The sequence below is a fragment of the Lissotriton helveticus genome, chromosome 6, assembly GCF_964261635.1.
Source record: "Lissotriton helveticus chromosome 6, aLisHel1.1, whole genome shotgun sequence".
Lineage (NCBI taxonomy): Eukaryota > Metazoa > Chordata > Amphibia > Caudata > Salamandridae > Lissotriton > Lissotriton helveticus.
The window spans coordinates 849,174,468-849,200,987 of record NC_136067.1 but is presented as its reverse complement, the minus strand read 5'-3'; the positions used below and the strand labels follow the sequence as shown (position 1 = coordinate 849,200,987).

General features: G+C 45.1%; 1 protein-coding gene across 1 annotated transcript in view; it reads left to right on the top strand.

Annotated features, from left to right (window-relative positions):
- SMPDL3A (sphingomyelin phosphodiesterase acid like 3A) overlaps nucleotides 1-26,520 on the top strand; it is a 328,355-nt gene that overhangs the window by 268,198 nt on the left and 33,637 nt on the right. Inside the window, exons 6-7 of the mRNA XM_078648459.1 lie at nucleotides 5,453-5,633; nucleotides 8,263-8,387. Of these exons, the coding sequence (XP_078504585.1) occupies nucleotides 5,453-5,633; nucleotides 8,263-8,387 (306 nt within the window). The remainder of the gene's footprint in view (nucleotides 1-5,452; nucleotides 5,634-8,262; nucleotides 8,388-26,520) is intronic.

The window sequence follows — 26,520 nt, the reverse complement described above, 5'->3', positions numbered from 1 at the left end:
GATATTCCTACTGCGAGGATGCGATCAGTTGTTTATGGATGGAATGAAATAAAAGTAGTCATTTTTTTTTTTAGGCTAATAAGATGAAGTGACATTAAGTCCCCTTGACAGTGCAATAAATGTCTCGGTACTGATAGACCTCAGTTCATTTGGCTTCCTGTTCCTGCATCCTGGGTGACTGTTCATGAGGAAAATGGGTGAGAAACGGTTGTTGAGCTCAGATAAACAAGATGTGCTGAAATGTTAGGAAGAAGATTTTTCCCAAGAAGATGATGCTACAAAGAGTTGACTTCCTGCCGATAATACTGGTATAATGACTGTAAGAGACAATAAAAGATCTACTAAGTTCCTAAAGTGCTGTTTTGTGCCTAGGCATGGATACTAATCTGGCAAGACTATCTTAAAAATGCTCTCAGAACCAGACTGGGGGATCGCAAGCATAGGAGGGAAGTTATACCTAAGTGGGGTGGGGTACGAGGGGGAGGGGTCAGTCAACCTCTTGGTAAAGACTGGGATGGCCGCGGAGGAGCAGCCGCTCTCACTCTAGCTCCCTAAATGTGGGATCACCTAAAATTTGCATGACTCCCTGAAGAGAGAGGCCTGAAAACAGGAGAAACATTGCTTGGGTATGTTGGTACAAGTTCAAGCACCGACTGAAACTGAGTCATCTACTGTTGGAGGCTTTCCTTGATGTTAGGGACAAGGAAATTGGTAAACTCTCAACTGGCTTCACAAAACAACAAGACCTGGTTATAGAAAACACATGACAACTTAAATAATCTCTATCAAATGCGTATCATGAATTAATCCTTGGTGAGGCTATGCTTACTTATCTAGTCATGTCCACCCATATGTATTAATTGTAATTAAAAACTCATCAACCACCCAATTCAGGTCACACACCCATCAGCCTATGATCTCAAAATAGGCTGACAGAGTATCATTAAAAATGTGAGGTGGGTCAGAAAGTGCCTCATGTAAGCACCATCCATTGACCTACAGGTTGGTACTCACCAGTTTGCTCACTCTGTCATCATCGGCACTTTCTTCACAGAAAAAGAATGTGACCTAATTCCTAAGCTAATGTAAAAAATTAGGAAGTGAAAGAGTAAGGTGTAAATTATGGTGTCATATATCTACCATCTAAGCCCCATAATGTGAAAAAAGGAGTAAACTGAACTCCCCATGAAAAATAGAGTTGTGAACATCTACCCCACATATTTTTTAATTTTGACTAGTGTTCACACCCAATTAAAAAAGGTGGCATGTTTAGACCATTTTAACCAGAACTCACAACTGAGCCTGTGACTGCTAGTAGTGGGGAAGTTCCTGTGGCTACAATTGTTGTGGCTAGGGCATTGCTTAATTTGTGGCAGTGACAAGGACTTATTCTTCAAAATCATATGCTGACCCAAGAGTATGAAAGAAAAAAAGGTTCAAGAAGGAAGCGAAGATTAGGAAAACCTGCAAGAGGTAAGGTAAAGATACAGGAAGTGTACGGTGGAAGAAGAATGAGGCTTGAAGTAGAATGAAGTCTAGGCAGCCTTCGGATTTGGGAAGCAAAATATTTGTGAGAGCTTACAGCGGCTACTGAGAAAAACGTTGTGCCCCAGTACGTTTATATATAAGTTAAGCACTGGCTTCACTATAGGTCTGTAAAGAACTATGTTAAAACATGCCCTGGTTCTGAGTCTAACTCAAGCTTGATTTTTAGCCCATATTAAAAAAGTCTTTTGATGCCATCTAGACTGGGCTTTTTATTTGAAATGTCCGCCTTCTCTAGAGGGAGCTAGATTTGTGACTTAACGCTTGCAACTTAGGGGCATATTTACAAGCCGCTATTGCCACAGGAACTCACTTTTAGTGGCGTCAATGTAGTTATATGGGCTTCGCCTTATTTACAAGGCAGCGTTAAGCCACTTAACGTGGCTTAACGCTGCCTTGTAAATAAGGCACTCTTTCATGCTATACTTGGTGTGAAAGGGGCGGGCAATGGGTGTTGTGGTGAGTGTTCCACCGCAACACCCATTTATTTTGACATTGCCCCATACTTACAATGGTGGTGTAAATAGGGGCAATGCCAAAATTAAGACAAAGGACAACCTGGTCTTACCCTGGCGAAACAAGGAGAAATGTGTTATTTCTCCTTGTTTTGCTATTTCCATGTGTGCTGTGTTGTGCATCACACATAGAAACAGCACAACACCATTGATTTTTTTATGTGCAGGAAGGTGTCCCTTCTCGCGCATAAACAATCATTAAAAAAACAAGCATTTGCAATGCAACAGGTCTCGCATTTTTTAAAGTTAGAGCTGTTGACGTTGAAAATAACAATGTTTTTTACTTTTGTTTTTTATTTGCAGTGGAGTTATTATATTTGCATAGCACTATTGCCAATGGTATCAAACAGAAAAAGTAAATAACATTGTCATTTTCAACGCCAACAGCTATAACTTTAACAGATGTGAGACCTATTGCATTGGAAATGCAATCGGTCTCACATTTGTTGGAGTTATTGGCATTATAAATGCCAGTGTTTTTTACCATGTTGCATGAGGTAACAAGAAGAGACAAGGCGGTACTAAGGAGGGACTACTAAGCCTATTGACCAATGAAAAGCCACCATTTACAAAGGACAGGGACAGGAGCCATTTAAAAAGATGGGTGGACCTGGACAGAGCTGTATGCCCATATCCTGAATACAGCATGTCTCAAAGAGACAGCACAAGCGCTGCCTACACAAGACCTAACAATGACAAGTTGCAACTTCTATGTGTGATACACAAAGTAGCATACATAGAAGGTACAAAACGCCATTTCAGATTGTTTATGTGCAGGAAGGGACACCTTCCTGCATCTAAACAACCCCTCCTCTCAAAGCCGGCACCCTTGCACTGTTGTGCAAGGGTGCCTGCGTTGGCGCTAGGCTGCTAAATTTAGCGCCAGCACAGAGAGAAATGCAGGGCTGCACCGTTTTCTTGTAAATATGGTGCAGCCCTGCATTTCAGAAGTGGCGGAGTGCGGTGTTAAACTAGCAAAGCAAGCTTTTTGGATATCTAGGCATACGTTTTAAAGGCCGGTTTTGCTCTCCCTTGTTCAGTGAAAATGCAGGTCACCCATCATTTCCTTACCTTTGCTAAACTCCTACTTAATCATGCTTGTTATGAAAAAATGTTTGGCCTCAGCGTTTATATTAAAAGATCATATAGGGACTTCAGATATTGAGTGGAAAGGTGTGCCTCTGATTTGTTAAGTTATTAATGTAGTTTATTGATGTTGATTTTGTGAAGGGTCATGGAGGCAAAATCTTAATTTTTTTGTAAATGTTGGTTATTTTTTATACTATTGTTACGAAGATTCAAATGCAATTTACTTACACTTGGTAACTGTCTTGATCAAAGTGTTTATGAATTATCCAATTTCCGTGACTGTTCAATCAACTTGTTCATTATACACTATTTTGACTGGCTACTAATTTCACACTTAAGTGGACGCTTTCTGTGATTCCATTAAAAGTATTAACTTGCCACATTAATAAGTAGTTATGTGAAAGCGTTAACTTAAGATTTCATAAGTTGCACCATATTCATGAAAAAAGAATATACAAGTTTGTGATTTAAGAGAACCTAACATAAGAATGTGTGTAACTTACGTATCACTTATGGCATCCTTAGAAGTGTGTTAAGGAAGTGGATAGAAAAATGTTACAGAAAGTGGTACACAGCCAAAGATGGAGTATTCACAGGCATTTTAAGAGCATTTCCCATACTTAGGGCCAGATTTATCATACTTTCACACAACGTAACACAGCAAGATACCTTGCTGCGCTGTGAGAAAAAAAGAGAAAAAAGAACAATTGATGGACAGAATGCTGAACAATGTCATACATTCACCCCAGTACAGAGATGTGGGCCTAAATCCTAGGACCTGGTTTGGCAGTTCGGGCTGGACTGTTCTCACGTGGAACAAAGTCAAGACTGATTTGCATATGGCTGGGTCCAAACTGGGGTGGTTAGCAAAAGAATGATGGATTAAACCCAGATACTTGTGACTGGGGGTGAATGTTTGCATTGTCCAGCATCCATCCATCAATTGTTTCTTTTGCATATGTCGCCCTAAGTGGGAAGGGTATGCCCGGACGTGGGTCCCGTGCTCACTACACCACTGGATTCAAGCTAGCCTGGCTGATGAAGGGTGATGCCCTGAAACCTGTCCCAGGATGCTTGTTTCCGGTCCAGGGAGGACCTGGATTGGCAGTTCGGGCTCAGGGCCGGACTGGGAACCGAAACCGGCTCTGGCAAAGTGCTCTGTCGGCCCCCCCCTCTCCTCGGGGGGGTTGGGGGTGCGACCGCGCTCTTTGCCAGGGCCGTTTTTTGGCCGATTTTGTTACAGGGCCGTTTTTGCAGCAATGCTGCAAAAAACGGCCCTGTAACAAAAACGGCCCCCTGGGGCCCAAAACCGGCCCCCACCCATGCAGCCGACCGGGGGATTGCCCGGTGCAGTCCGGGCCTGTTCGGGCTGGACTGTTCCCACAACGAACAGGGTCAAGACTGATTTGCATATGGCTGGGTCCAAACTGGGGAACCTTCCTGCACAAAAACAATCCTGAAAGGCATTTTCCTCTTTATAAATATGCTACAGGAAACAATGAGGAGAAATAAAGATCTTTCTCTGCATTGCGCCCTTATCAGGAAGGTGTAGTATTTTGACGCATTTCCAGGTTTATAAATCTTGGCAAATTTGGAAATGCACCAAAAACCATAGGTGGATGCATGGGGACACCCATGCTCCACCCATGGAACGCCTTCCCAGGGCAAAGTAACGCAAGGCAGAGATTAGCGCTGTCTTGTATTACTCCAGATTTATCAAACCATGCAGGGTGGCATTGCGTGGCTTGGTAAATCTCATTCTAGGTTTTGCATTGCCCTGCATCATCTTGAATGGCGCAAAAGACATGCAAAATCGTGATAAATTTAGCCCTCAATTTACAATGATGGGGTCTGGGGATAACTGCTGCAAACAGTGTGTGAAGGGAAACCAATAGTACCAATTTTCACACGCAGCAGTGGAAACAGATAGGACATGCTAGAGACTAATATTTCAAAATGACCGAATAAAACATTTCTATAGTTTATTTAAAAATGTGTACATTTGCTAATTCTAAACTAGTGTATTTTATCGCTGTTCATGAATTACATAAACTTAGGGCAATGAAAACAGCTGTGTCTGTCTATATGTCTGTTGTTACTGAATTCCTTACACTTGGGATTGTTGAATAAGCGAGTCAGTTGTTTCTGCTTTGAAAAGAAAGGTTAGTGAAATTTTGCAACGGCCATTTAAGAACAGACATAGGCATAACTTAAACGTGTTGTACGATTAACCTGTTTTTGTGATTCGCTCTCCTAATGTATAGTTCTGCTTAAAGATTTACTTTTTCTCCCTTTTGATTTAGGTGTACATCATTGCACATGTCCCAGTTGGATACCTAGCTTTCACAGAAAACATCACAGCTATTAGAACACACTTCAATGAGAGGCTGGTGAAGCTATTCCGCAAGTACAGCAACATTATTGTTGGGCAATTTTATGGACATACACACAGGGATAGCTTTATGGTGCTTTTAGATGAGCAAGGTATGTGCTATTGACTTACAATAAGCTTTTTCATCCTTAGATCAGTTTCCTTACTCAATGATAAATATTACGTTTGTTTAATTTTTATTTATTTGCTCTGTAACAAAGCACGTACATGACCCCAACATGTAGCAGAGTTCTTTATAAAGTTCAGGTTTCAAGAACATATCAACAGCGTACAAAGTTGCATTAAGGATGCATTTGGAACAGTTCAGTACAATAGATCTGAAGTTGTTTTAACTATTATAAAATATCTGTTGATAATGTTCTTATGTACACTGTATGGGGTTCCTAGACACCAAAAGAGACAACAGTCAAATTCAAAGTCACCACTTAACAGGTCATAATTGAAAATAATGTTGGAGAAGTAGACTTTTACACTCAGATTTCTAAATCTATGGGCCTCATTACGGCAAGTTCCTTGTAATATTCCAAACTGTTGTTTACACATGGGTCGAAATTAAGCATTTGAATGTAGTTAACGTATCCGATAATTTGCAGGGAAAATATTGTTCTCCATGTTGAAACCTTTCCCCCCTCAAATTTAGTAGTGATCCATTCCACCCCAGGAAACTACTTTATGCCAGCATTTAGCTTGAATACATGTCCAACTCTTTCCAGAGTGCAAAAGGGAATGTGAGGAGTTTGTGAATATCCTCCAATGTACTATTTTATGGAATTTCAGTTACTACCAAGGCTATCCACACCGTAGAACACCCCTGATCCTACTCCTTCAGCTGCACTTTTGGAGGAGATTTCCACATAATTAAATGGGTTTATGCCCATCAGGAATCCCTTTGTGAATTAGTGGCAAAAATGAACAAACATTCAGAGCAATGACAGTTAAAGCTCAAGGGGCGAGATGTACGACCCTTCAATTTTGTGAGTCGTAAATTGCGTCATTTTGCGAGTCGCAAAATGGAATGTACAACAGTTTCTCAGACACTGTTTGCGATTCCCAATAGGGTCGCAAATGACCTGCCACATTAATATTCAGGAGGCAGGTTGCAATTTGCGACCCCATGGGGAATGGCCAGCAATCACAGGGATGGTGGCCTGCTGGGGTCAGCAGACCACCATGACTGGGATTGCTTTTTAGATAAAGCAGTTTTTAAAAAATGCAGCCTGTTTTCCTTAAAGGAAAAAGAGATGCATTTAAAAGAGAAAAATGAAACGTTTCTGTGGGACCACTGCGTGTTCTTAAAAAATATTTTTGCTGCCAGTCACAAAGGGGAAGGGGTCCCCTATGGACCTCTTCCCGTTTGCAAGAGGCTTACCACATTTTTGAAATAGGTGGTAAACTGCGAGTGTTTCGCGACTGCAATTGCAGTTGCAAAATAATCGTACATAGTAGTGCGACTCGCTATTAGGAAAGAACGCCCTTGGCACGCCCCTGCTTAATAGCGAGTCACAAACCCTATTTTGCGAGTCGGTAATAGGTTACGGAATTGCAAAACAGGGTTAGTACATTGCACAGACCTATTCTGCGGGCGTAAACGGGCCGATTTCCTGTTTGCAACCTCAAAAAACGGTTGTACATCTTACCCAAGATGTTTATCCTGCAAATGAATTGTGTTGATTTAAAAAAAAGAAACAGCTACTCTGGAATCCGATTTTTGAAAGGCAGGAAATAGCATTCATAAGTATTGCTTAAAAGGAGTTGGGACTTCCATAATTTAGCTCTACATTCCCCTGTTCCACACAGACGCCACGCTTCAACCCAGTAATTGTGAGCCTGGCCAGAATTCTCAGCAACGGATGTTTCATAATGATTAGTCAAATCAAAACTGAGATCTTCTTGACGTGAATCAATCTGTAAATTTACTGTTTGCAAGCAAAACCTCTTAATCGTATTTAGTAAATTGTAATAAATGGCATAAAGTAACCCCCTTCCGTACATTATAAACATATTGTAAGTCAGAGAGGAGTGCCACGACACCATCACCATTCCCACATACTGCTTAAATCCTAGGTTTCCTCCTCCTTAATTTGAAATAAATATTATGATTGACGACATGAAGAATACAGGCAAAATTGATAATGTGAAATTAAACATACCAACAAAAGTGATTTTGTTGCAAAAAGATAATGGATTCAGTTAATGTAAGTCACATTAAAAAATGCCGTAACTCAGAATGTGTGGAAACATGCACAAAGATTCTGTCTTTCCTGTAATAACCTATAGTGTGCAAAAAACAAACATGGTACCATAAATATCTCTTTCTGCTGATCCCTGTTCATTTTAGAAAAACTGATCAGAAGAAAGAAAATACAACTCTCATTTTTGTTGTTTAAACTGCTGCTGCAATGGTGTTTAGTGACCTGCCTTTAACTTTGGATGCCGGCTCTGTCCTCATGCATTATTATTTCCCAACGAAACTGTCGCAACTTATTACATTTGAGCAGCGACAGCATTCTGTTATTACAGGTGACTAGAGATGTCACTTCCCGAATGTAATAAGGAATTTCTAAGCAGGTTGTTAGACAGGGATTGCAGGCTGCCATTTATTATAATTAAATGACAACTGTAGCCCTAATGAAGCAGTGAACACACTTGCCGAGGCCTGTTGTCTAACTAATATGTAAAGCTTTTCCTTTTTTGCTAATAATCATATCAATTAATTTTCAGGCAACCCAGTAAATTCCTTGTTTATAGCACCTGCTGTAACTCCAATCAAATCTTTGGAAGAGACTGATTCTAATAATCCTGGCTTCAGACTGTATCAATATAACCCTGATGACTACAGTTTATTGGTGAGTTTGAAATGAAAGCAAACCAGATGAGTACCCTAGTTTATCAAATATTGGCAATGCAGGGGTGTGTTATTGGCCGGTACATTATCTACCTGTATTCCCCAATGCAGCAGGTTATACTGTCCTGTATTTGACAGGTCCTGAGAAAAAGGCAAGGAGTTTTAATTAAGAAAGGGTATAAAATGGCCAGCACTCCTGTAAATGGCTTTGAGGTATAGGCCATCATTATAGCTTTATTGTCTCTCACATCACTCTGAACACAGCAGTAGAAAACATTCCCACTTTTGAAGCCTGCAAGTCTCTAATTCTATGCAGCATGTAATAGTACGAACGAGACGCATGTAGATGGACTGCATCAATTATTTATAAACAAGCATTTGCAATGCAATAGGACTCTCATTTACGCAAGACCTATTGCATTGAAAACGGGAGTGCGGGCGGAGGACAAGGAGCGAGAAGGCACAAACAACAAGAGTGGGGGGGCGAGAACGCAGACTGCGGGAGGGGGTCAGTGGGGGGAGAAGGCACGGGAAGAAAATAGTTAATGTGCAACACTCGAAGTAAAGGGGCCAGTAGCCTTGGAAGGATACAAATGACGACATGGTTGTCATGAGGAGGGACTAACAAGCCTAAAACCAATCGGAAGGCAGCATTTAGGACCTAAGCCAATGTGGGATGAGCTTCCACAAAGCTACCACACTATACTGAATACTGCATGCGCTGCAACGCTAGGCTCGACCTAATAATTGTTGCATAACAATGAAGTGGTGATAACTCACTGAAAAGTGACAATAAAAGATGTGAATTCTCTTTGAAACATGAAGAATGGAAGTTATATATGTTGAATGTTTTATTTTGTACCTTATTTTGATGTACAGTAGGCTCTTCTTCACAGGCATTGACTCTCCATGTGTAGCAATATCATGTGCAATCTTTAACTCAGAAAGAAGCCTTAGCAGCAGCTTCAGGTATTGCTCAGGATGGGTCACCACTGCAAATGTTACAATATCATTTGGGATCCAGGTTTTAGAGTAAAACTTTTTTTTATATTTGGGACTGTGTTTACCTGTATGTATTCTCATTTTATTGGTATTTATCCATATTTATTGGTGGTGAAACTATTGTTGAAGAAAAGAAACCACAAGAAGACCACTAAAGTCTAGTATATGTTTAATTAAAAAATATTGCAGGCAGCAGACAAACTCAAAGTGCAAATACGCAATTGCAACAAATCAGCACTACACCAGCTGAGCCGTTGGAGCATACAATGCTAAATTCAAGTCATATTTGACTTTATTTTATACACTTATTATAATGCAGCAAGTGTAGGCATGAACATGAGGGTTAATAAGAAACTGGAGATAACAGCTAACAACCATGTGCCTTGCTCTTTTTGTGGAAAGCATTAGAAAAGACATTGGGACAGAGATTCTATGGGGTCCAATGGAAAACTGGCTTCATTACATCTTCGGTTTCTAGCTTGTGTATGTCAACTTCAAACCGAGGCTGCGCTTATTCAAGCAATCAGGATACATGTGCAGTGTACAACATTGAAATATAAGCTAGTAGTTCCTTTAAAATGTGTGCAGTAATGCAAAGGTTTGATAATACTTTAAGCAGGTATACAATGATTTCACATTATCAAAATTAATGCACAAACCTTTATGTACCTTGGAAGTTACAGTAAGTTATAGCCAGTAAAACAATACACTAATCTGAAAACATTAATATTGTAGAACATGCACCCACCTGCAGGTGTTCAAGACATCTTAGAAATCCACATTTGTTTTCTTTTTAACTCACCATGGAGTTGCTATGTACAGCTATTAGAATGCAGGTCATGCATAGCAAAGCACGACACTCAAAATAATGTTTTACTGTTTTAAACGAAAGTGCAGACTGGGGAATAGATGGCTGTCTATCTCTATTTATGAGTAGGAATAGGTGAAAATGAAAAACTGAAAGCATTACATATAACACTAAATGAGGCTATAGTAGAGATATAGTTCGATCATTTCCCATTTCGATGTGTGTACCTACATGCACAAAGTCTATTTAGTTAGAAACATAATGGCAAAAATAAACCACTTTCTTAGTCATTTGCCTTGTCTTCTCATGCCATACCAACTGCATCCTCATAATAAGCTATCATTTGTATTTAATTATATGGGGAGAACTTCCAATAATCTTCTTCAAAAGGTCTCCAAGTGTTTTTGGGAACAATTAGGTTCTTGTATGTTGTCAATTTTGCGTCTCCTCAGGGTACACTTTTATCATTTAGGTTTACATTTTGCTTCTCTAATTGGTTTATGTCTCGCAATTGGTTGTTGAAGGTCTGAGTTGCCAATCTCAGAAATGTACCCCCCCTGTTTATTTGTAATACCTGTAATTCCTTACATTAGTTTAGGCATAGTACTCTATACTCCAGATCTTCTGTAAGTTTGCTGAGATAGCAAGTATCCTTTGCAAGCATAAATCGTGACTAATCTTTTTATTAGGGTTTTACATTTTCAAACAAAATCCCTTGCAGGACATACAACAAGTCACAGGTCTGTCAGCATATACGTAAACAGTGTTCACCAATAGCAGTCATGATTCGACAACAGCAAATTGGCTCCAGTCTTTGGAATGCAGCCGGTGTAAGGAAGAAAGGGAACAAAAACGTGTCCCCTGAGTTTGCCGTCAAGCTGTCTCGTCGTAGTACGTCGGTTCTGTGTATGCCTGACCCCTCGTATGGTGTGTTAACTGGGTCGGATGGGACTATTGCCCCTTCCGTTAGTGTACTACCCTTTTGGAGGTGTGCAAGTGATTACGTTTATGTAACTGAGTCGGACTCCGAACTGCCGACTGAAACTAGACTAGTAACGATGGAAGGGGGTACCTCCCGAAAAAACCAGAGGAAAGAATGAGGGGGGCGAGAAAAGCACGGCGGATGAGGGCGAGCGGCCCACGTGGTCAGCATGAGGACTGGTCAATGGTGATGGTGAAGTTAATGGTACTATGCGGTTAAGTAGCTCATCTCTGCCTCTGTTACAGTCTCAAACAACAAACTGACACTGAAATTAAGGCTAGCCCTGAGAGTAAATAGAACCCAACCCTTAGTTTTCAGGCATCATTCGTAAATCCTGCCCCTTATGAGAATATATGGATTAGCATGTGTTCTGTTGTGGGGCACATATGAAAACAAGTTACTTACCTGTAACTTTAGTTCTCCAGTATTGGAAGCTTTCATAGATTTGCATGCCTGAATCATTCCCCGTCGTCGAGACGGGAGTCTCCGGTATATAAAAAAGCAGTGCTTAGTAGTAAAGCAAACTGAAAAGAGGCCTAGGCCCATTTCCCTTTTGCAACCCATAGCCTTTGCTATGTAAAAAAGGCCCAAACTTTTCCCTGAACCAATCAGAGCTCCTCACCCTCTAGAACCCTCCTGAGAGAACCTTGTGCCCCTCAGATTTTTCGCGCACTTGTGTATATAACACACTCTCTGTGCTAAATCCGAGGTGAGCCTCTCAGGGGAGGAGGGTGGGTGCATGTGAATCTATGAAAGCTTCCAATACTGGAGAACTACAGTTACAGGTAAGTAACTTGTTTTCTTACTCCAGTATTGGTACTTTCATAGATTCACATGCCTGAATCAGAATAGCGAGCAGTGAAAAACAAAGCACATTTCTCAGATACATTTCATAATCATGCAATACAATTTGAACATGAAGCATAACCTCATATATGTATATACGTATAAAAAATTTGACTTTGCAAACAAGAGAAATTACGGATGGAGGGATGTAAAAAAGGCTCACCGTTACTGAATGATATTCCGCAGTACCGCCTCTCCCACCGCTGCATCCGATTCTGCGGCTCCCTCCAAGCAGTAGTGCCTGGTGAAGGTGTGCGTAGATGCCCAGGTCGCTACTATGCAGATATCCTGGATTGGCACTCCTCCAAACAGTGCAGTGGATGTGGCCACCGCCCTCGTGGAATGGGCACGAACTTGTGCATTCAAAGGCTTTCCAGCAGCTTGATGACAGTAGACAATCGCACTGTAAATCCATCTGGCAATTCCCCTCTTTGACAGCGGGAAACCTTTCCTGGGTGCGCTGAAAGCGATGAATAACTGAGAAGACTTGCGAAACGCCTTAGTTTCTTTCAAGTAAAATTTCATACATCTCTGAACGTCCAGTGAGTGCAATACTCGTTCTGCTGCTGTTGACGGATGAGGAAAGAAACGTTTCAACACCAACGGTTCGTTCAAATGAAAATCAGTTGGCACCTTCGGAATGAACTTCGGGTTTGTCCTGAGAATCATTCTATCCTCCTGAAACTGTAAGAAAGGCTCCTGAATTGTGAGCGCTTGTAGTTCACCTACTCTTCTCGCTGAAGTCAATGCAATGAGAAGAGCCACCTTCCAGGACAAGAACTTCAGGCCTGCCCTGTGTATCGGTTTAAACGGTGGTTTCATCAATTGAGAGAGTACAATATTCAGATTCCATAGTGGTGGTGGAGGCTTTACTGGAGGAAAGACCCTGAATATCCCCTTCATAAATTGCTTGATAATCCTTGATGAACATAAGGAAGGGCCTGACGATGACCTCCTGTAGCGGGATAACGCAGCCAAATGCACCTTGATGGAAGTGTGTGCTAATCCTGACTTTGCCAATAGCAGAATGTAAGGTATAATTTGATGAGGTGCAGCAGTAAGAGGGTGAACGTTATGCCTCTTACACCACAGACAAAACATCTTCCATTTCATCCTGTAGGTTTTGTTGGTACTCTCCGCTCTGGCCTTGGACAGGATCTCCCTACATTCGTGTGAGATGTTCAGATGGCTAAACTCACAGTGTTCAGGAGAAAGGCTGCTAATCGCAAGGATTTCGGGTCCAGATGGAGCACCTGCCCCTTGGACATTGTCAGAAGCGATGGAATTGGACGCAACCGAATTGGACGGTCCTCCGACAGCAGCAGTAGTTCCGTGAACCAGTGTTGTCTGGGCCACCACGGGGCTACTAGGATCAGTCTGCACAGCTCTTTCTTGATCTTCACCAGTACGCGGGGGAGAAGAGGAATTGGAGGAAAACCGTAGGCAAAGATGCCGGACCATGCCATGGAAAACGCATTCCCCCAAGATCCCTTCTGGGGAAGCCAGCTTGCGAAGTACTGGCATTTTCTGTTTTCCCTTGTAGCGAAGAGGTCCACTATCAGTGTTCCCCATCTTCGAAAGACGCTGTCCAGGATCCCCTGGTCTAGCTCCCATGCGTGGCAGGACGATTTGAGCCTGCTGAGAGTATGCGCCTTGACGTTTTGATCCCCCGGGAGGTGTTCTGCTGCCAATAATATTCCTTGCTGAAGAGCCCATTCCCATATCTCCTAGGCTTCCTGAGACCGGGAGAGAGATCTCGTTCCCCCTTGCTTCTTCACATAATGCATCGCCGTAGTTTTGTCTGTTCTTACTAACACCGGCGAACCTCTTATCCTTGGTAAAAAAGCCAGTAATGCCAAGCGGATCGCTCTGAGCTCCAGCAGATTTATGTGTAATTGCTGCTCGTGCAGCTTCCAACGACCGCTGACTTGAAGGTCCTGAAGGAAAGGTCCCCATCCTTCTAACAACGCATCCGTCGTTACCACTAGAGGAGCCGCTCTTGCCAGAAACGTCAGTCCTTGAGACACATTTCCTTTTTGTGTCCACCACTTTGCTGCCTGTACCATCACTGGTGTCACCCATATTGTATCGTCGAAGGATCCCTCCGCTTGACGCCATTGGAGATCAATCTGCTCTTGCCATGGTCTCATCCTTAGCCTGCAGCAAGGTACCAGGGGAATACAAGATGACATCATGCCCAGCAAGGATTTGTACCTGCGGACTGAAAGAGACTTTCTTTTTACAAAGTCTTGGAAGAGGGACACAATCCTCAGTTGCCTTTCTTCGGAGGGAAACGCTTTGTTGCATTCCGTGTCCAATATTGCCCCCAGAAATGTGATCACTTTTGCTGGGTGGAGGTTTGACTTTCCGTCGTGGAGAGTCAATCCTAGATTGGCGAACAAGCCTATGCAGGCCTGTGTTGACGCTCTGGCCTGTACCTTTGATGGTGCCTTGACTAACCAGTCGTCGAGGTAAGGAAATATTTCATGTTTTTTGCTTCCTCAACACAGCCGCCACTGGAGCCAGGCATTTCGTGAAAACTCTCGGCGCTGACTTCAAGCCGAATGGCAGTACCCTGAATTGGTAAAGTCTTCCGGCTACTAAGAACCGAAGGTACTGTCTGTGTGCAGGATGAATCGGCACATGGAAATATACATCTTGTAGGTCCAATGTGGTCATATGATCTCCTGGGTTTAATAACGGAATAATGTCCTGCAGAGACACCATCCTGAAAGATTGTTTCTTGAGATAGGTGTTTAAGGATCTGAGATCTAGAATGGGGCGCCACTGGAGCTTGTTTTTTGAAAAAAACGGGAGTAAAACCCCTTGTTTTCCTGGGCTTTCGGTACCGGTTCTATTGCTCCCTTTCGGAGCATTGTCCGAATCTCCTGCCGGAGTTGATGCAGATGGTTGGCTCTCTGGTGTATCGGTGGCGTACAAGGGGGCGTTTGAAGAAATTCTAGGGTATGACCAAATTGAACTATTTTGAGGACCCATTGGTCCGTTGTTATTTTCCGCCAATTGTGAAGATAGTGAGCAATCTTTCCACCCAGGGGAGCATCTGACAGAGCCGGAAGATGGAGGTTGTCATTGTCGACGGGTGTTGTCCTTTCCCCGGCCACCCCGTCCTCTTGGAGTTGATTTTGTATACCCTCCTGATTGACGCTGGCTGTACTGTTGACGGTAAGGCTGCGATGAGGACGGGTAAGAAGAATATCTCCCCTGTTGGTATCCTCCTCTATACGAGGACTGCCCTCTACCCCTGGAGCCACGAAAAGGGGTTTTTCTGTATTGCAGTGTCCCCAGAGCCTTTGCCGTATCCGTATCCTTCTTGATACTCTGCAGAGTATCATCAATATGCTTCCCAAATAAATCTTCTCCATTGAAAGGGAGGTCTAAAATCTTGTTTTGCACCTCCAGCCTAAACGCTGTTGCTCGCAGCCATCCTTGCCTGCGCAGGACTGCCGCTCCTCCCAAGGATCTAAACGCCGTGGTTGCTATATCCATAGCGCAATCTATGACTTCGGCCGAAGTCCTCTCTCCTTCCATGAGAATCTTCTTCGCCTCCTGCTTCTCTGGTTCCGGCACCTGGTTAATGTATGGAGACAGGTCACACCACATCTGCCTGTCATACCTTCCCAAGATAGCGAGGGCATTAGCTGCTCTCACTAGCTGAGCCGACATTAAGGAAAACCTCTTTCCCGCATTATCCAACCTTCTGCCCTCTTTGTCCGGAGGTGTTGCAATCGGAGCAGATGGGTTCCTGGATTTCAGTTGTGCCGCCTGAGTAATAACAGACTCCGGTTTGGGATGACCCAAAAGGCAAGCTGTAGCATCAATAGGTGCCTTATACTTTTTATCCAGTCTGGCCAGAACCGGCGTTACCGTAGCTGGCGTCTCGATGACCTTTAATCCTTCCTTCCAAATATGAGACACTATAGGCAGGGATCGCACAGATTTCCGATACGAGTCCTTGAAGTCGTATAAAAAACATTCCGTCTTCTCCTGTGTCATGGTCAGTGCAAATCTCTTGGTGGCTCTTTCCATCAAATTATGAAATCCACCAATGTCCTCTGGTGGAGAATCTACTGGTCTCGGCGTAGGAGTTGAAGGTGAGGGGGTGATATAGTCATGCCATTCTGCACTTGTGTCCGCAATTTCCCCATCCTCATGATCGTCCTCCGAGGTATCGTGATGTGATGTCGGCGGTGGAGACCTAGCAGTAGGCTCCGGCAAAATCTCTCTCCTACGAACCGGTGTCCCTGGTACCGACCGTGGACGTGGAATAACCTCTGGGGCCTGTTGAGCGACTGGAGTCGCTGGGTATCTTTTCCTATAATCCTCTAACATGCCCTGGAGGTCCCTCAACAAAGAGGATGGCACACTTGTCATCTCCTCGCGTTGCTGTTGGCGATATCGGTGCTGTTCCTGGGGTTGTTCCTGATAACCCCCATATTCTTCCTCAGAATCCTCCTCCTGGTACTTGACCTGCAATTGCGAAGGGCTACTCCCAATTCCATACTCGTCATCTTCCTCTTCTGAATCTTCCTCTTCCAGCAGGTGAGATGGCAGCAATGGAGAGACCTTGCTCGGAGATGTAACCTCTGGTGTTATAGGTTTTTTCCAAGGCACCAACCTTTTTTCTGGTGTTTTTTCCCTCGTCGACGAGCCCGTCGATGAGATTCCCATCGCAGTCGTCGACGTTGTAGTCACCGTCGACGCTGTGCTCGTCGTCGTCCTCGTCAACGCTGCCCCCGACACAGTCCTCGTCGATGCTGCCGTCGTCGGCGCCTCTGTCGTCGACGCCGCCGTTGACGCAGTTGTCGACGGTAAAACCGGCGACGATATCGCCGTCGACGGTGAAATCGTCGCCGCTGTTTTCTCGCCAGCTTTAACACTATCTTTCTTCGTCGACGACGGAGGTGTTTTTGTCGTCGTCGATGATCCCTTTTTTGTCGACAGTCCCGTCGACGGTGCTGAAACAGTACCTTTCTCCTCAGAAGGCGTAAAAAAAAGTCCGTTTGATGGTAATCTTGATTTTCTGAGGTGATTGTGGTGGATCTGAGGCGGATTTCACTAGTTTCACCTCACAAGCAGAACCCTTCTTCCCCTTAGCTGTGACTGAAGGGGATTTTGAGGGACTGCGCCCTGAAGACCCTGGAGTGGTCTTTTTTGGGGCCTTCTCAGGTCTTTCTCATGAGGAATGTGTCTGAGGAGATCTACTTCTCTTCTGAGATCTCTTAGACGCCACAGATTCCTCTTCACTCTCACTTGAGAGGATCTCCTTCCTGGCTTTAACCTTCTGAAGCCAGATCAGCAGTCTTCCCTCACGATCTCTCAAGGTTTTATTCGAAAAGGTATGACATACCTTACAATCTGCTGCCTTATGGTCTGGATAGAGGCAGTAGATGCAGTCCTTGTGAGGGTCATCTGTATAAAGCCTCTTCTTAGAGCAGGTGGAACAAGCTCTAAATAATCCTTTCTTCTCCTTCTCAGACATGGTAGATGGAAAACCTCAAAACTAAGTCAAAATACTGTAAAAGTAAAGAGTTTGAGCAGAGCTCAAAGGAGACTCCCTAGCACAACGTGGGGTAGAAAAATCTGAGGGGCAGAAGGTTCTCTCAGGAGGGTTCTAGAGGGTGAGGAGCTCTGATTGGTTCAGGGAAAAGTTTGGGCCTTTTTTACATAACAAAGGCTATGGGTTGCAAAAGGGAAATGGGCCTAGGCCTCTTTTCAGTTTGCTTTACTACTAATCACTGCTTTTTTATATACCGGAGACTCCCGTCTCGATGACGGGGAATGATTCAGGCATGTGAATCTATGAAAGTTCCAATACTGGAGTAAAGGTTATTTTCCAAAGGACATTTTTTTCAGTTCTAATGTATTCTTTTGATATTGTAATTATTTACTTTGTCCACTGTTGTACTCAGTTATTACATCAGGTCTCGGAAAATGTATTTGCTCACTCAGTATGGCGAGTCAATTTCTTTCTTTCTGGATGAGCCAGTTTTCAGGCCTACTTGACTGGCCTAGTGAACGAGCTCTGTAGTTAGTGGCTGAGGCTTAATTGCAATCAGCCTTTCAGATAGCAGCTAATTTGTGCTCTCCTTCACGGATATAATGTAAAGGCATGTTTACACGCTTCTCATTTGCTGATTACAAAGAGCCATGTTGGGATATAGAGCCCAAGAAGCATGTATGTCTTTACCAGCCCCTGCATGGGTGTTTCCAAATTGGAGTACATATTTGTGGATGCAGCGAACTGGTTGGGCACAGTAGGAGTGCCATATTCCAGTTGTGCCCCAACTTCATAAGTGGACCCTTTACCAGGAGCAGGCCATGCACAGCGGCAGGTAAGCTGGTGCAGCTCGCTCTCCTCCTATGCCTTAAGACACCATTGGCTGTTTCTCTTCAGCTTCAGAGGGCACAACCTGCGATGTAGAGGTGGGGGAACCAAAAAATTAACTGGGAAAGCAGAGGCACGGGTGTTAAGAGTCTGTACATGAGCGAAGCCCTGGATATAGCTGGGCTGTAAATCATGCAGCAAAGGTGATTTTAAAATTTAAGCATGTATATTTTTGTAGCACATACACTCGTTTCACCTTAGTGATGAGCTATGTGTAAATAATTTGTCTGTAACTGCTCACTATGGCCTTACCGGCCTTGGACCCTCCATCCACGCCATTCGTTGACTTAGTCTGCATGGCATAGAGCGATCGGTCTGTGCTCCAAATCTGAGATGCCGGGTCCCCTTCCCTACAGGAACTAGTAAACCTTTGAAGAGCAGATGCGGTTGTGCCAAGGACTGCAGAGGTCTCTGATTAAAGACTTCATGCCCATGATGTTCTCATTTGTTTAACTCTGAACCTGTCCAAATATATCTATTCAGCCTTTAACTTCAAGTATATCTGTCGACCAATTTTTCCTGAGTTTTAGAGCAGTGCGGTGCAGCTATCTGTAATTATTGCTGTTTATAAATTACTGTACTGGGTTGGTCTTCTTTTCACTATTAGTACCGGACAGTATACCAAATCTGTTATCATGCTTAGGATATTGAACACCTTAATAGTGATTCCTCTAGCAGACACATTAACCTCCATACCAAGTGTCTATCATGACTAATTCATAAGGCAGACTGACCTTTTGAGTACTTTACTGATGACTGTAGAAATCTGGACTGAACACTCATCAAACCAGGCAATGTTTATGAATGCTTTAAAAAAATGTTTTCATTAATATAATGTTGATGCAGGATGCATTAAAATCCATAGAGGAAACATTACTGGATTGTTTAACCCACGAATACCATATGGTTAGTGGCCAGAGCACAGGAAGAACCATCTGGTGGGACATACTAAAATTCAGAACCCATCCTCCTCCAAACACAGAAATTCACTTCGACAACCCTGTAATTCAGCTACAATCACCCAAGGTCAGAGTTTAGAAAAACTCCTTCCCCACACATTTCACAATTCCTTTTCCATGAATGCCTGACTCACTAGAAATGCCCATATTACAGATAAAGGCACATTTCTCAAAGCAGGTACTAGGGTCAACTAGAGTGAAACTAGAGATCACGCGGGACCTGCGTGCCAGGAATAGGCATGGAATACGGGAAGTGGACAGGCTCTGTTCTCATTACTTCTGCATTAATTGTCTCTTAAGTACATCTACAAAGGTGAGGGTTAGCCAATCCCATAAAACTAAGTTTTTCGCTCTAGTGCACTCATGTAGACTCATGTAGACCAAGCGATACGCACACTGATCCCTGATCTCCACCCGCCTCCCTGCAGACCCTCCCTCCCACTGATACTGACCTCGCTGCCCCACCTCTATCGCGCTGTGACTGTCCTGCTTTCAGCAGAAGCGGCCGCTCCACTCACTGTTCCCTGCCTCCTGGAAGTGGTATTGTAGACGCCGAGACCCGGTCTCACTCCCTGCCTGAGCCTGCATTATTGAAAAGAAGCGCCTAGTCTGTGATTAGCGCTAGACCGCCGAGCATTTATTTAGATAAGTAGCATTATTAGCGCTAGACCGCCGAGCATTTATTTAGATAAGTAGCATTATTTAAGAGAAGCGCCTAGTCAGTGACGTGCTGCCTGAGAATACATTATTGCCTGCAATTGTGCTGTGATTTTGCATCGCGCTCGCCTCCATTGTGCCCCTGTGTTGTTTTAGGATTGCCTGCTTGCTGCTGCCATTTTGTTTGTTGTTGACTCCTTCCCCTGATCTCCACCCCGCCTCCCTGCAGACCCTCCCTCGCCCCTCCCCTTCCACTATCAATATATGTCAGATGCATTTGCGCGCAGCGTTCACGCGCAGCGACCGCGCCCTATGCGCGCCGAAGGTGCGCCAAAGGTAAGCCCGTCTACGCCCGTCCGCGCCTGGACCGCGCCCAGCGCCAGACCCCCTGGTCCTCGTGATGCCCACCCCTCCCGCATTACTTACGATGCCACCACCCTCCTAGCCCTTAACCCCGGCCGTTCCCCCAACTGCGTCCAAGCCGCTCCTGGACACACCCATGGCCCCTTCTCTTGTAACTCCTGCAAGTACGACGGCACCAAGAACTACTCCTCATCTACGAACACACAACAGATATCCAACCCCAACCACCTACAATGCATCCTGCTCAACACCCGCTCGGTCCACAGGCACGCCATCGACCTCTGGAATCTACTAGACACCATCTCTCCGGACGTCGCCTTCCTAACAGAAACATGGATGAACGCCACATCAGCCCCAGACATCACCATTGCCATCCCGGAAGGCTATAAGATCATTCGCAAGGACCGGACCGGCCAAACAGGAGGAGGCATCGCTATCGTCCATAAGAAATCCATCCGCATCTCATCCAGCTCAGACGTCAATCTCGCCATCACTGAACACCTTCACGACCAGATCCACATCGACCCCAAGACCACACTCAGAGGCACCCTCCTTTACAGGCCACCAGGACCCCGCGCAAAGTTTAGTGAAGACATCACGGACTTCATCACTCCACACGCGCTCCCCTCCGAGGATTACATCCTTTTGGGAGACCTCAACTTTCACCTTGAAAAGAACAACGACCGCAACACCACCACCCTTTTGGACAACCTCGCCAACCTCGGACTTAAACAACTTGTCACTACCCCCACCCACATCGCAGGTCACACACTCAACCCTATCTTCACCTCCAGCAAACATGTCTCCTTCAGCCACACCACAGCTCTCCTTTGGACTGACCACAGCTGCGTTCACTTTACCTACAACAAGTCCACATCCAACAACCACCCCCAACCCACTCTACGAAGAAACTGGAACAAAATCACCATCGACCAGATCTCCTCATCGCTTCTTCAAAACCCCCCCGCCCACTCCTCAAACCCCGACCAAGCAGCCACCAACCTCACCCAATGGTTATCCAACAGCGCCGACATCCTAGCACCACTGAAAAAACGACAAATCAAACTAGGCAGCAAGAAGGCCTCCTGGTTCAACGATGATCTTAAGAAATCGAAGAAACTCTGTCGCTCCCTTGAGAAGGCCTGGAAAAAAGACCCAACCACCAGCACCAAGGACGCCTTCAAAAACGCCACCCGCATACACCACCAACTGATCCGGAATGCCAAGAAAGCCGCTTTCAAGGACCGACTAGATAGCAACGCCCACAACAGCAAAGAATTATTCAACATCGTCAAGGAATTCACCAACCCCTCAGCCAACTCCAACGACATCACCCCCTCTCAAGCCCTCTGCGACTCCCTAGCCTCATTCTTCCACAACAAAATTGCAGACATCCACAACAGCTTCGACAACCAACCCGAAGACCAACCCACCCAACCTTCTGCAGGACCCCCACCCCCCTTGAACATCCTCAATGACTGGAACCCAATCTCCACTGAGGACACCATCCGTCTGATGAACTCTATCCACTCAGGATCCCCCACAGACCCATGCCCTCACCACATCTTTAACAAAGCAGACTCCATTATAGCACCGCACCTCCGAGACGTCATCAACTGCTCCCTCACCTCCGCAACCTTCCCGGAAAGCTGGAAACACGCCGAACTCAGCGCCCTCCTGAAGAAACCCACAGCTGACCCCACCGAACTCAAAAACTACCGCCCTATCTCACTCCTTCCATTCCCGGCCAAAGTCATCGAGAAAGCGGTCAACAACCAGCTCGCCACCTTCCTCGAAACCAACAAATCCCTCGACTCCTCACAGTCCGGCTTCCGAGCCAAGCACAGCACTGAAACCGCCCTCATCGCAGCAACAGACGACATTCGAACTCTACTGGACAGTGGAGACACAGTCGCCCTCATCCTCCTCGACCTCTCCGCAGCCTTCGACACGGTCTGTCATAGCACTCTTTTACAGCGCCTCAGAAACGTCGGAATCCAAGGAAAAGCACTGGAATGGATCACCTCGTTCCTCACCGGAAGAACCCAGAGAGTCCGCCTTCCACCATTCAAGTCAGAGGCCTCTGAAGTCATCTGCGGCGTACCACAAGGATCTTCACTCAGCCCCACCCTCTTCAACGTATACATGAGCCCCCTCGCGGTCATCGCACGCCAACACAACCTCAACATCATCTCCTACGCCGATGACACTCAACTGATCCTATCACTCACCAGAGACCCTAACACTGCCAAAACCAACCTGCATGAAGGAATGAAAGAAGTAGCCGAATGGATGAAGCACAGCCGTCTGAAACTGAACTCAGACAAAACAGAAGTCCTCATCCTAGGAACCTCACCCTCCGCCTGGGATGACTCTTGGTGGCCAGAGGCCCTTGGAAAAGCACCCACCCCGACGGACCCTGGGCGTCATCCTGGATTCCTCACTCTCGATGAACAGACAAGTCAACGCCGTTTCTTCATCTTGCTTCAACATTCTTCGCATGCTCAAAAAAACATTTCGCTGGATCCCCACCGAAACTAGAAAAACGGTCACCCACGCACTGGTCACGAGCCGACTGGACTACGGAAACACCCTCTACGCCGGTACCACCGCAAAACTCCAGAAAAAACTCCAACGCATCCAGAACGCTTCAGCCAGGCTCATATTAGACATCCCGCGTAAAGAACACATCTCTGGTCACCTGAAAAACCTCCACTGGCTCCCCGTCAATAAGAGGATTACTTTCCGCCTCCTAACCCACGCACACAAAGCACTCTACGAAATCGGACCCGAATGCCTCAACACACGACTGTCCTTCTACACCCCCTCCCGCCAACTACGATCCTCCAACCAAGCCCTTGCCACTGTTCCTCGCATCAACAAAACCACCATGGGAGGTAGATCCTTCTCCTACCTAGCAGCTAAAACCTGGAACTCACTTCCCACTCACCTTCGCCTTACTCAGAACCACCTAGCATTCAGAAAACAACTTAAAACGTGGATTTTCGACAAGTAATTCCCCACCCTTCTTCAAGCGCCTTGAGACCCTCTGGGTATGTAGCGCGCTATATAAATCTATTGACTTGACTTGACTTGACACTCACACACACGCACACACACACACACCTGTTTTGTTTAAACAGAAGTTACCAGGCCCCCAGCCTAAAGGTGGGAGACGAGATTTAGTACAAATATAAAGCTTTCTGTTTACTTTGTCAAAGGTTTATTAGTCAATTTTAAAAACTTTATCTGAGGAAACCACTTTCTCTTCAATATGAATGTTTATATTAATGCATCTCCAAAACAGAGTCATTGGTTGATCTACTGGCAAGTATCGTTGTCTACCTATTTCAACAATTTGCATCTTCTGATTTTATTGATGAGCAATTTTACTCTGTAGCAGGTCACTTGTCGTGCGTACCCTATATGTAGTTTGATTCCTATTATAGTTGGAGCAACATGTTGTAAAATCAAACACGAGAGTTTTTTGTTCAGCGCACATCCTGAATGCATGTATTTGAATGTCCTCCAATGATAATGCATTGTTTACCCGTAGATGGCTTTAATTGGTAGCAGCAAGACATGCTTGTTGTTACTAGCTCTCTGCTGTACCTTTCCCATGTAGTCATATTTGTTACAGGACCCCAGTGGCTTCTGCAGCCTTCTGTGCCAAACAGGTTCACACACAGTTTTAAAACCGCCCAATGATTATTCACAGGAAACAAAAGGGCAGAGGTGGGGTGAGAAGCTCCCTGGCATGTTGTGCACCCAGATATCCATGCACAACAACAACAAAAGCAGTTCCAGACAGGGGAGCTGTTAGAATTGGGGGTCTCTAGTTGGCAGAGGTAGGTACCTTTGACCAAATAGGGACCCTTGCGTCTAGTCAGGGTAATGGGTACACTCCAGGCTTATCTCAGAGGCAGTGTGGAAAGCATTTGTGAACACATACAGTAACCCAGTGACAACACTACAGATGGACACCACACAAGTTGTAGTATAAAAATAAGTATTTTTATATAGATTTAACACAAGACCACAGAGGAAAAAAATCCACAATACTGTACTTAAAAATAGTAGAATTAGCTTAGTTCTCTTAAGATGTAAAATGCATCACTTTAAGTTCAATGTACCTTAGGATGCGTAACGCTATACAACAAGAGTGTTGCAGGGACAGTGATACGTCGGTTCCTTACACGCAAGAACGGTGATGCATCGGGTCCCTATTGATGCGTAGGGGATGCGTCGGTTCTTCTCTGCGAGGGAAGGTGATGCGTCGGTTTCTTACTGCGCTTCCGTGGCGATGCGACCAACAGTGCCGTGATGCGATGAAGATCCAGTGTAATGAACAAAAATGGCATCTTCTCTTGGATGCGACATGATGCGTGCACGCCGGACGGCCGTGCGGTGACTCACCGATTCTTCTGAGCCCCGACAAGCCCTGCGACACGCTTCCCGGTGATGTGGCGTCGTCTGGTGCGACGTCGTTCCTTTTCTCCGGCGATGCGAGGCGCTTTGGCAGCGGTGGCGCTATTCTTCTCTGTTGATGCGGCGGCATCTGATGCGATGTCGATCCTCTTCTCCGGTGATGCTGCGGCAGCGACACGCTTCTTCGTGAGTACCGCTTCAAGCTCCTTGCGACACGCAGTTCCTCAGAAAGCCCAACACAACTGCAGGCACTTCCAAAGAACTCGTGGGGAGCTGATGGTTGAAGTCTGTTGTCCCTGAGACTTCAGCAGGAGGCAAGCTCTAGCTCAAGCCCTTGGTGATACTTCACAAGTTGAATAAAAGTAGCACAACGTCTTTGTTCCTCTCTTTGGCAGTCAGTCAATCACTGCAGGCCAATCCCTCACACTTAGGGATAGTCTCTCCTCAGTCTCTCTGGTTCCTCTCCTCAGCAAAGGTTTCCTCTTGTTTCCCAAAGTGATGTAGAATTCTGGGGTCCGGGTCCCCCTTTTTATACACAGTTTCTCTTTGGTCTCTGAAGGCAGAGATGCCTTTGCCTAGACCAAACCAGTTCTAGTCAGTCCTGGAGCACTCTGTTTACATGACTCCTTTTTTCCTTTCACAGTGAAGGGCAGGGATATCAGAGGCACCACAGGAGGTGGAGCCAGCATTGTGGAGGGAAGGCACAGCCCTATTCAGGTCCCAGGTGCAACCCCTCCCTCCCATTTGCATGCAGATCTCTCTATTGAGCCCTGTGTTAACTCACCCTGTCTCCTGGAATCTCCCAGCCCATTTCACTCAGACTCCAGACAAGGAATACACAACCTAGCAGAGGCAGGCTTGGATAGGTAGACAAGAAAATACCCACTTTCTAAAAGTGGTATTTTCAAACACGGAATGTTAAAACCAACTTCACTAAAAGATGCATGTTATCATTCAGGCATACTAAACTCTAATTTCTACCTAGTTCCCTGAGTCAGTTAGGATTATAAGATAACATAATCAAACTGCCCATTCTGGCCTATGGGGAACAGGTAACCTTGCAATAGTGAAAAACGAAAATGGCTGTAATTCACTATTAGGACATGCCACACACACCAGGGCATGTCCTACCTTTTACCTACAATGCACCCTGCCCTTGGGCCTTCCATAGGGGTGACTAATATGCAGCAAAGGGAAGGTTTAGGGACTGGCAAGTGGGTGCACTAGCCAAGTCAGACTGGCAGTACTAGACTGCACACAGGCTCTGCAATGGCAGACCTGAGACATACTTTTACAGGCTGCTTCTGTGGGTGGCACAACCAGTGCTGCAAGCCCACCAGCAGCATTTGATGTACAAGTCTTGGACACACTCAGTGCACTGTACTAGGGTCTGACAAGTAAACCAAATCAGCCAATCGTGGAATCACTAATCCATACATCAATTTACAATAGGGAGAGCATATGCACTTTAGCACTGATCAGCAGTGGTAAAGTGCCCAGGGTCATAAAACAGCCAACAACAGGTCAGACAAAATACAGGAGGAAGGCAAAAAGTTCAGGGATGACCCTGCAAAAAGGGCCAAGTCCAACAGGAGCCGATATATGGTGCAGCAGGTGCAGTGGCACCATGAACCTGGTGCACTGGTGTGTGAGCAGCCTTCTGCCCTGAAGCATGGCATTCTT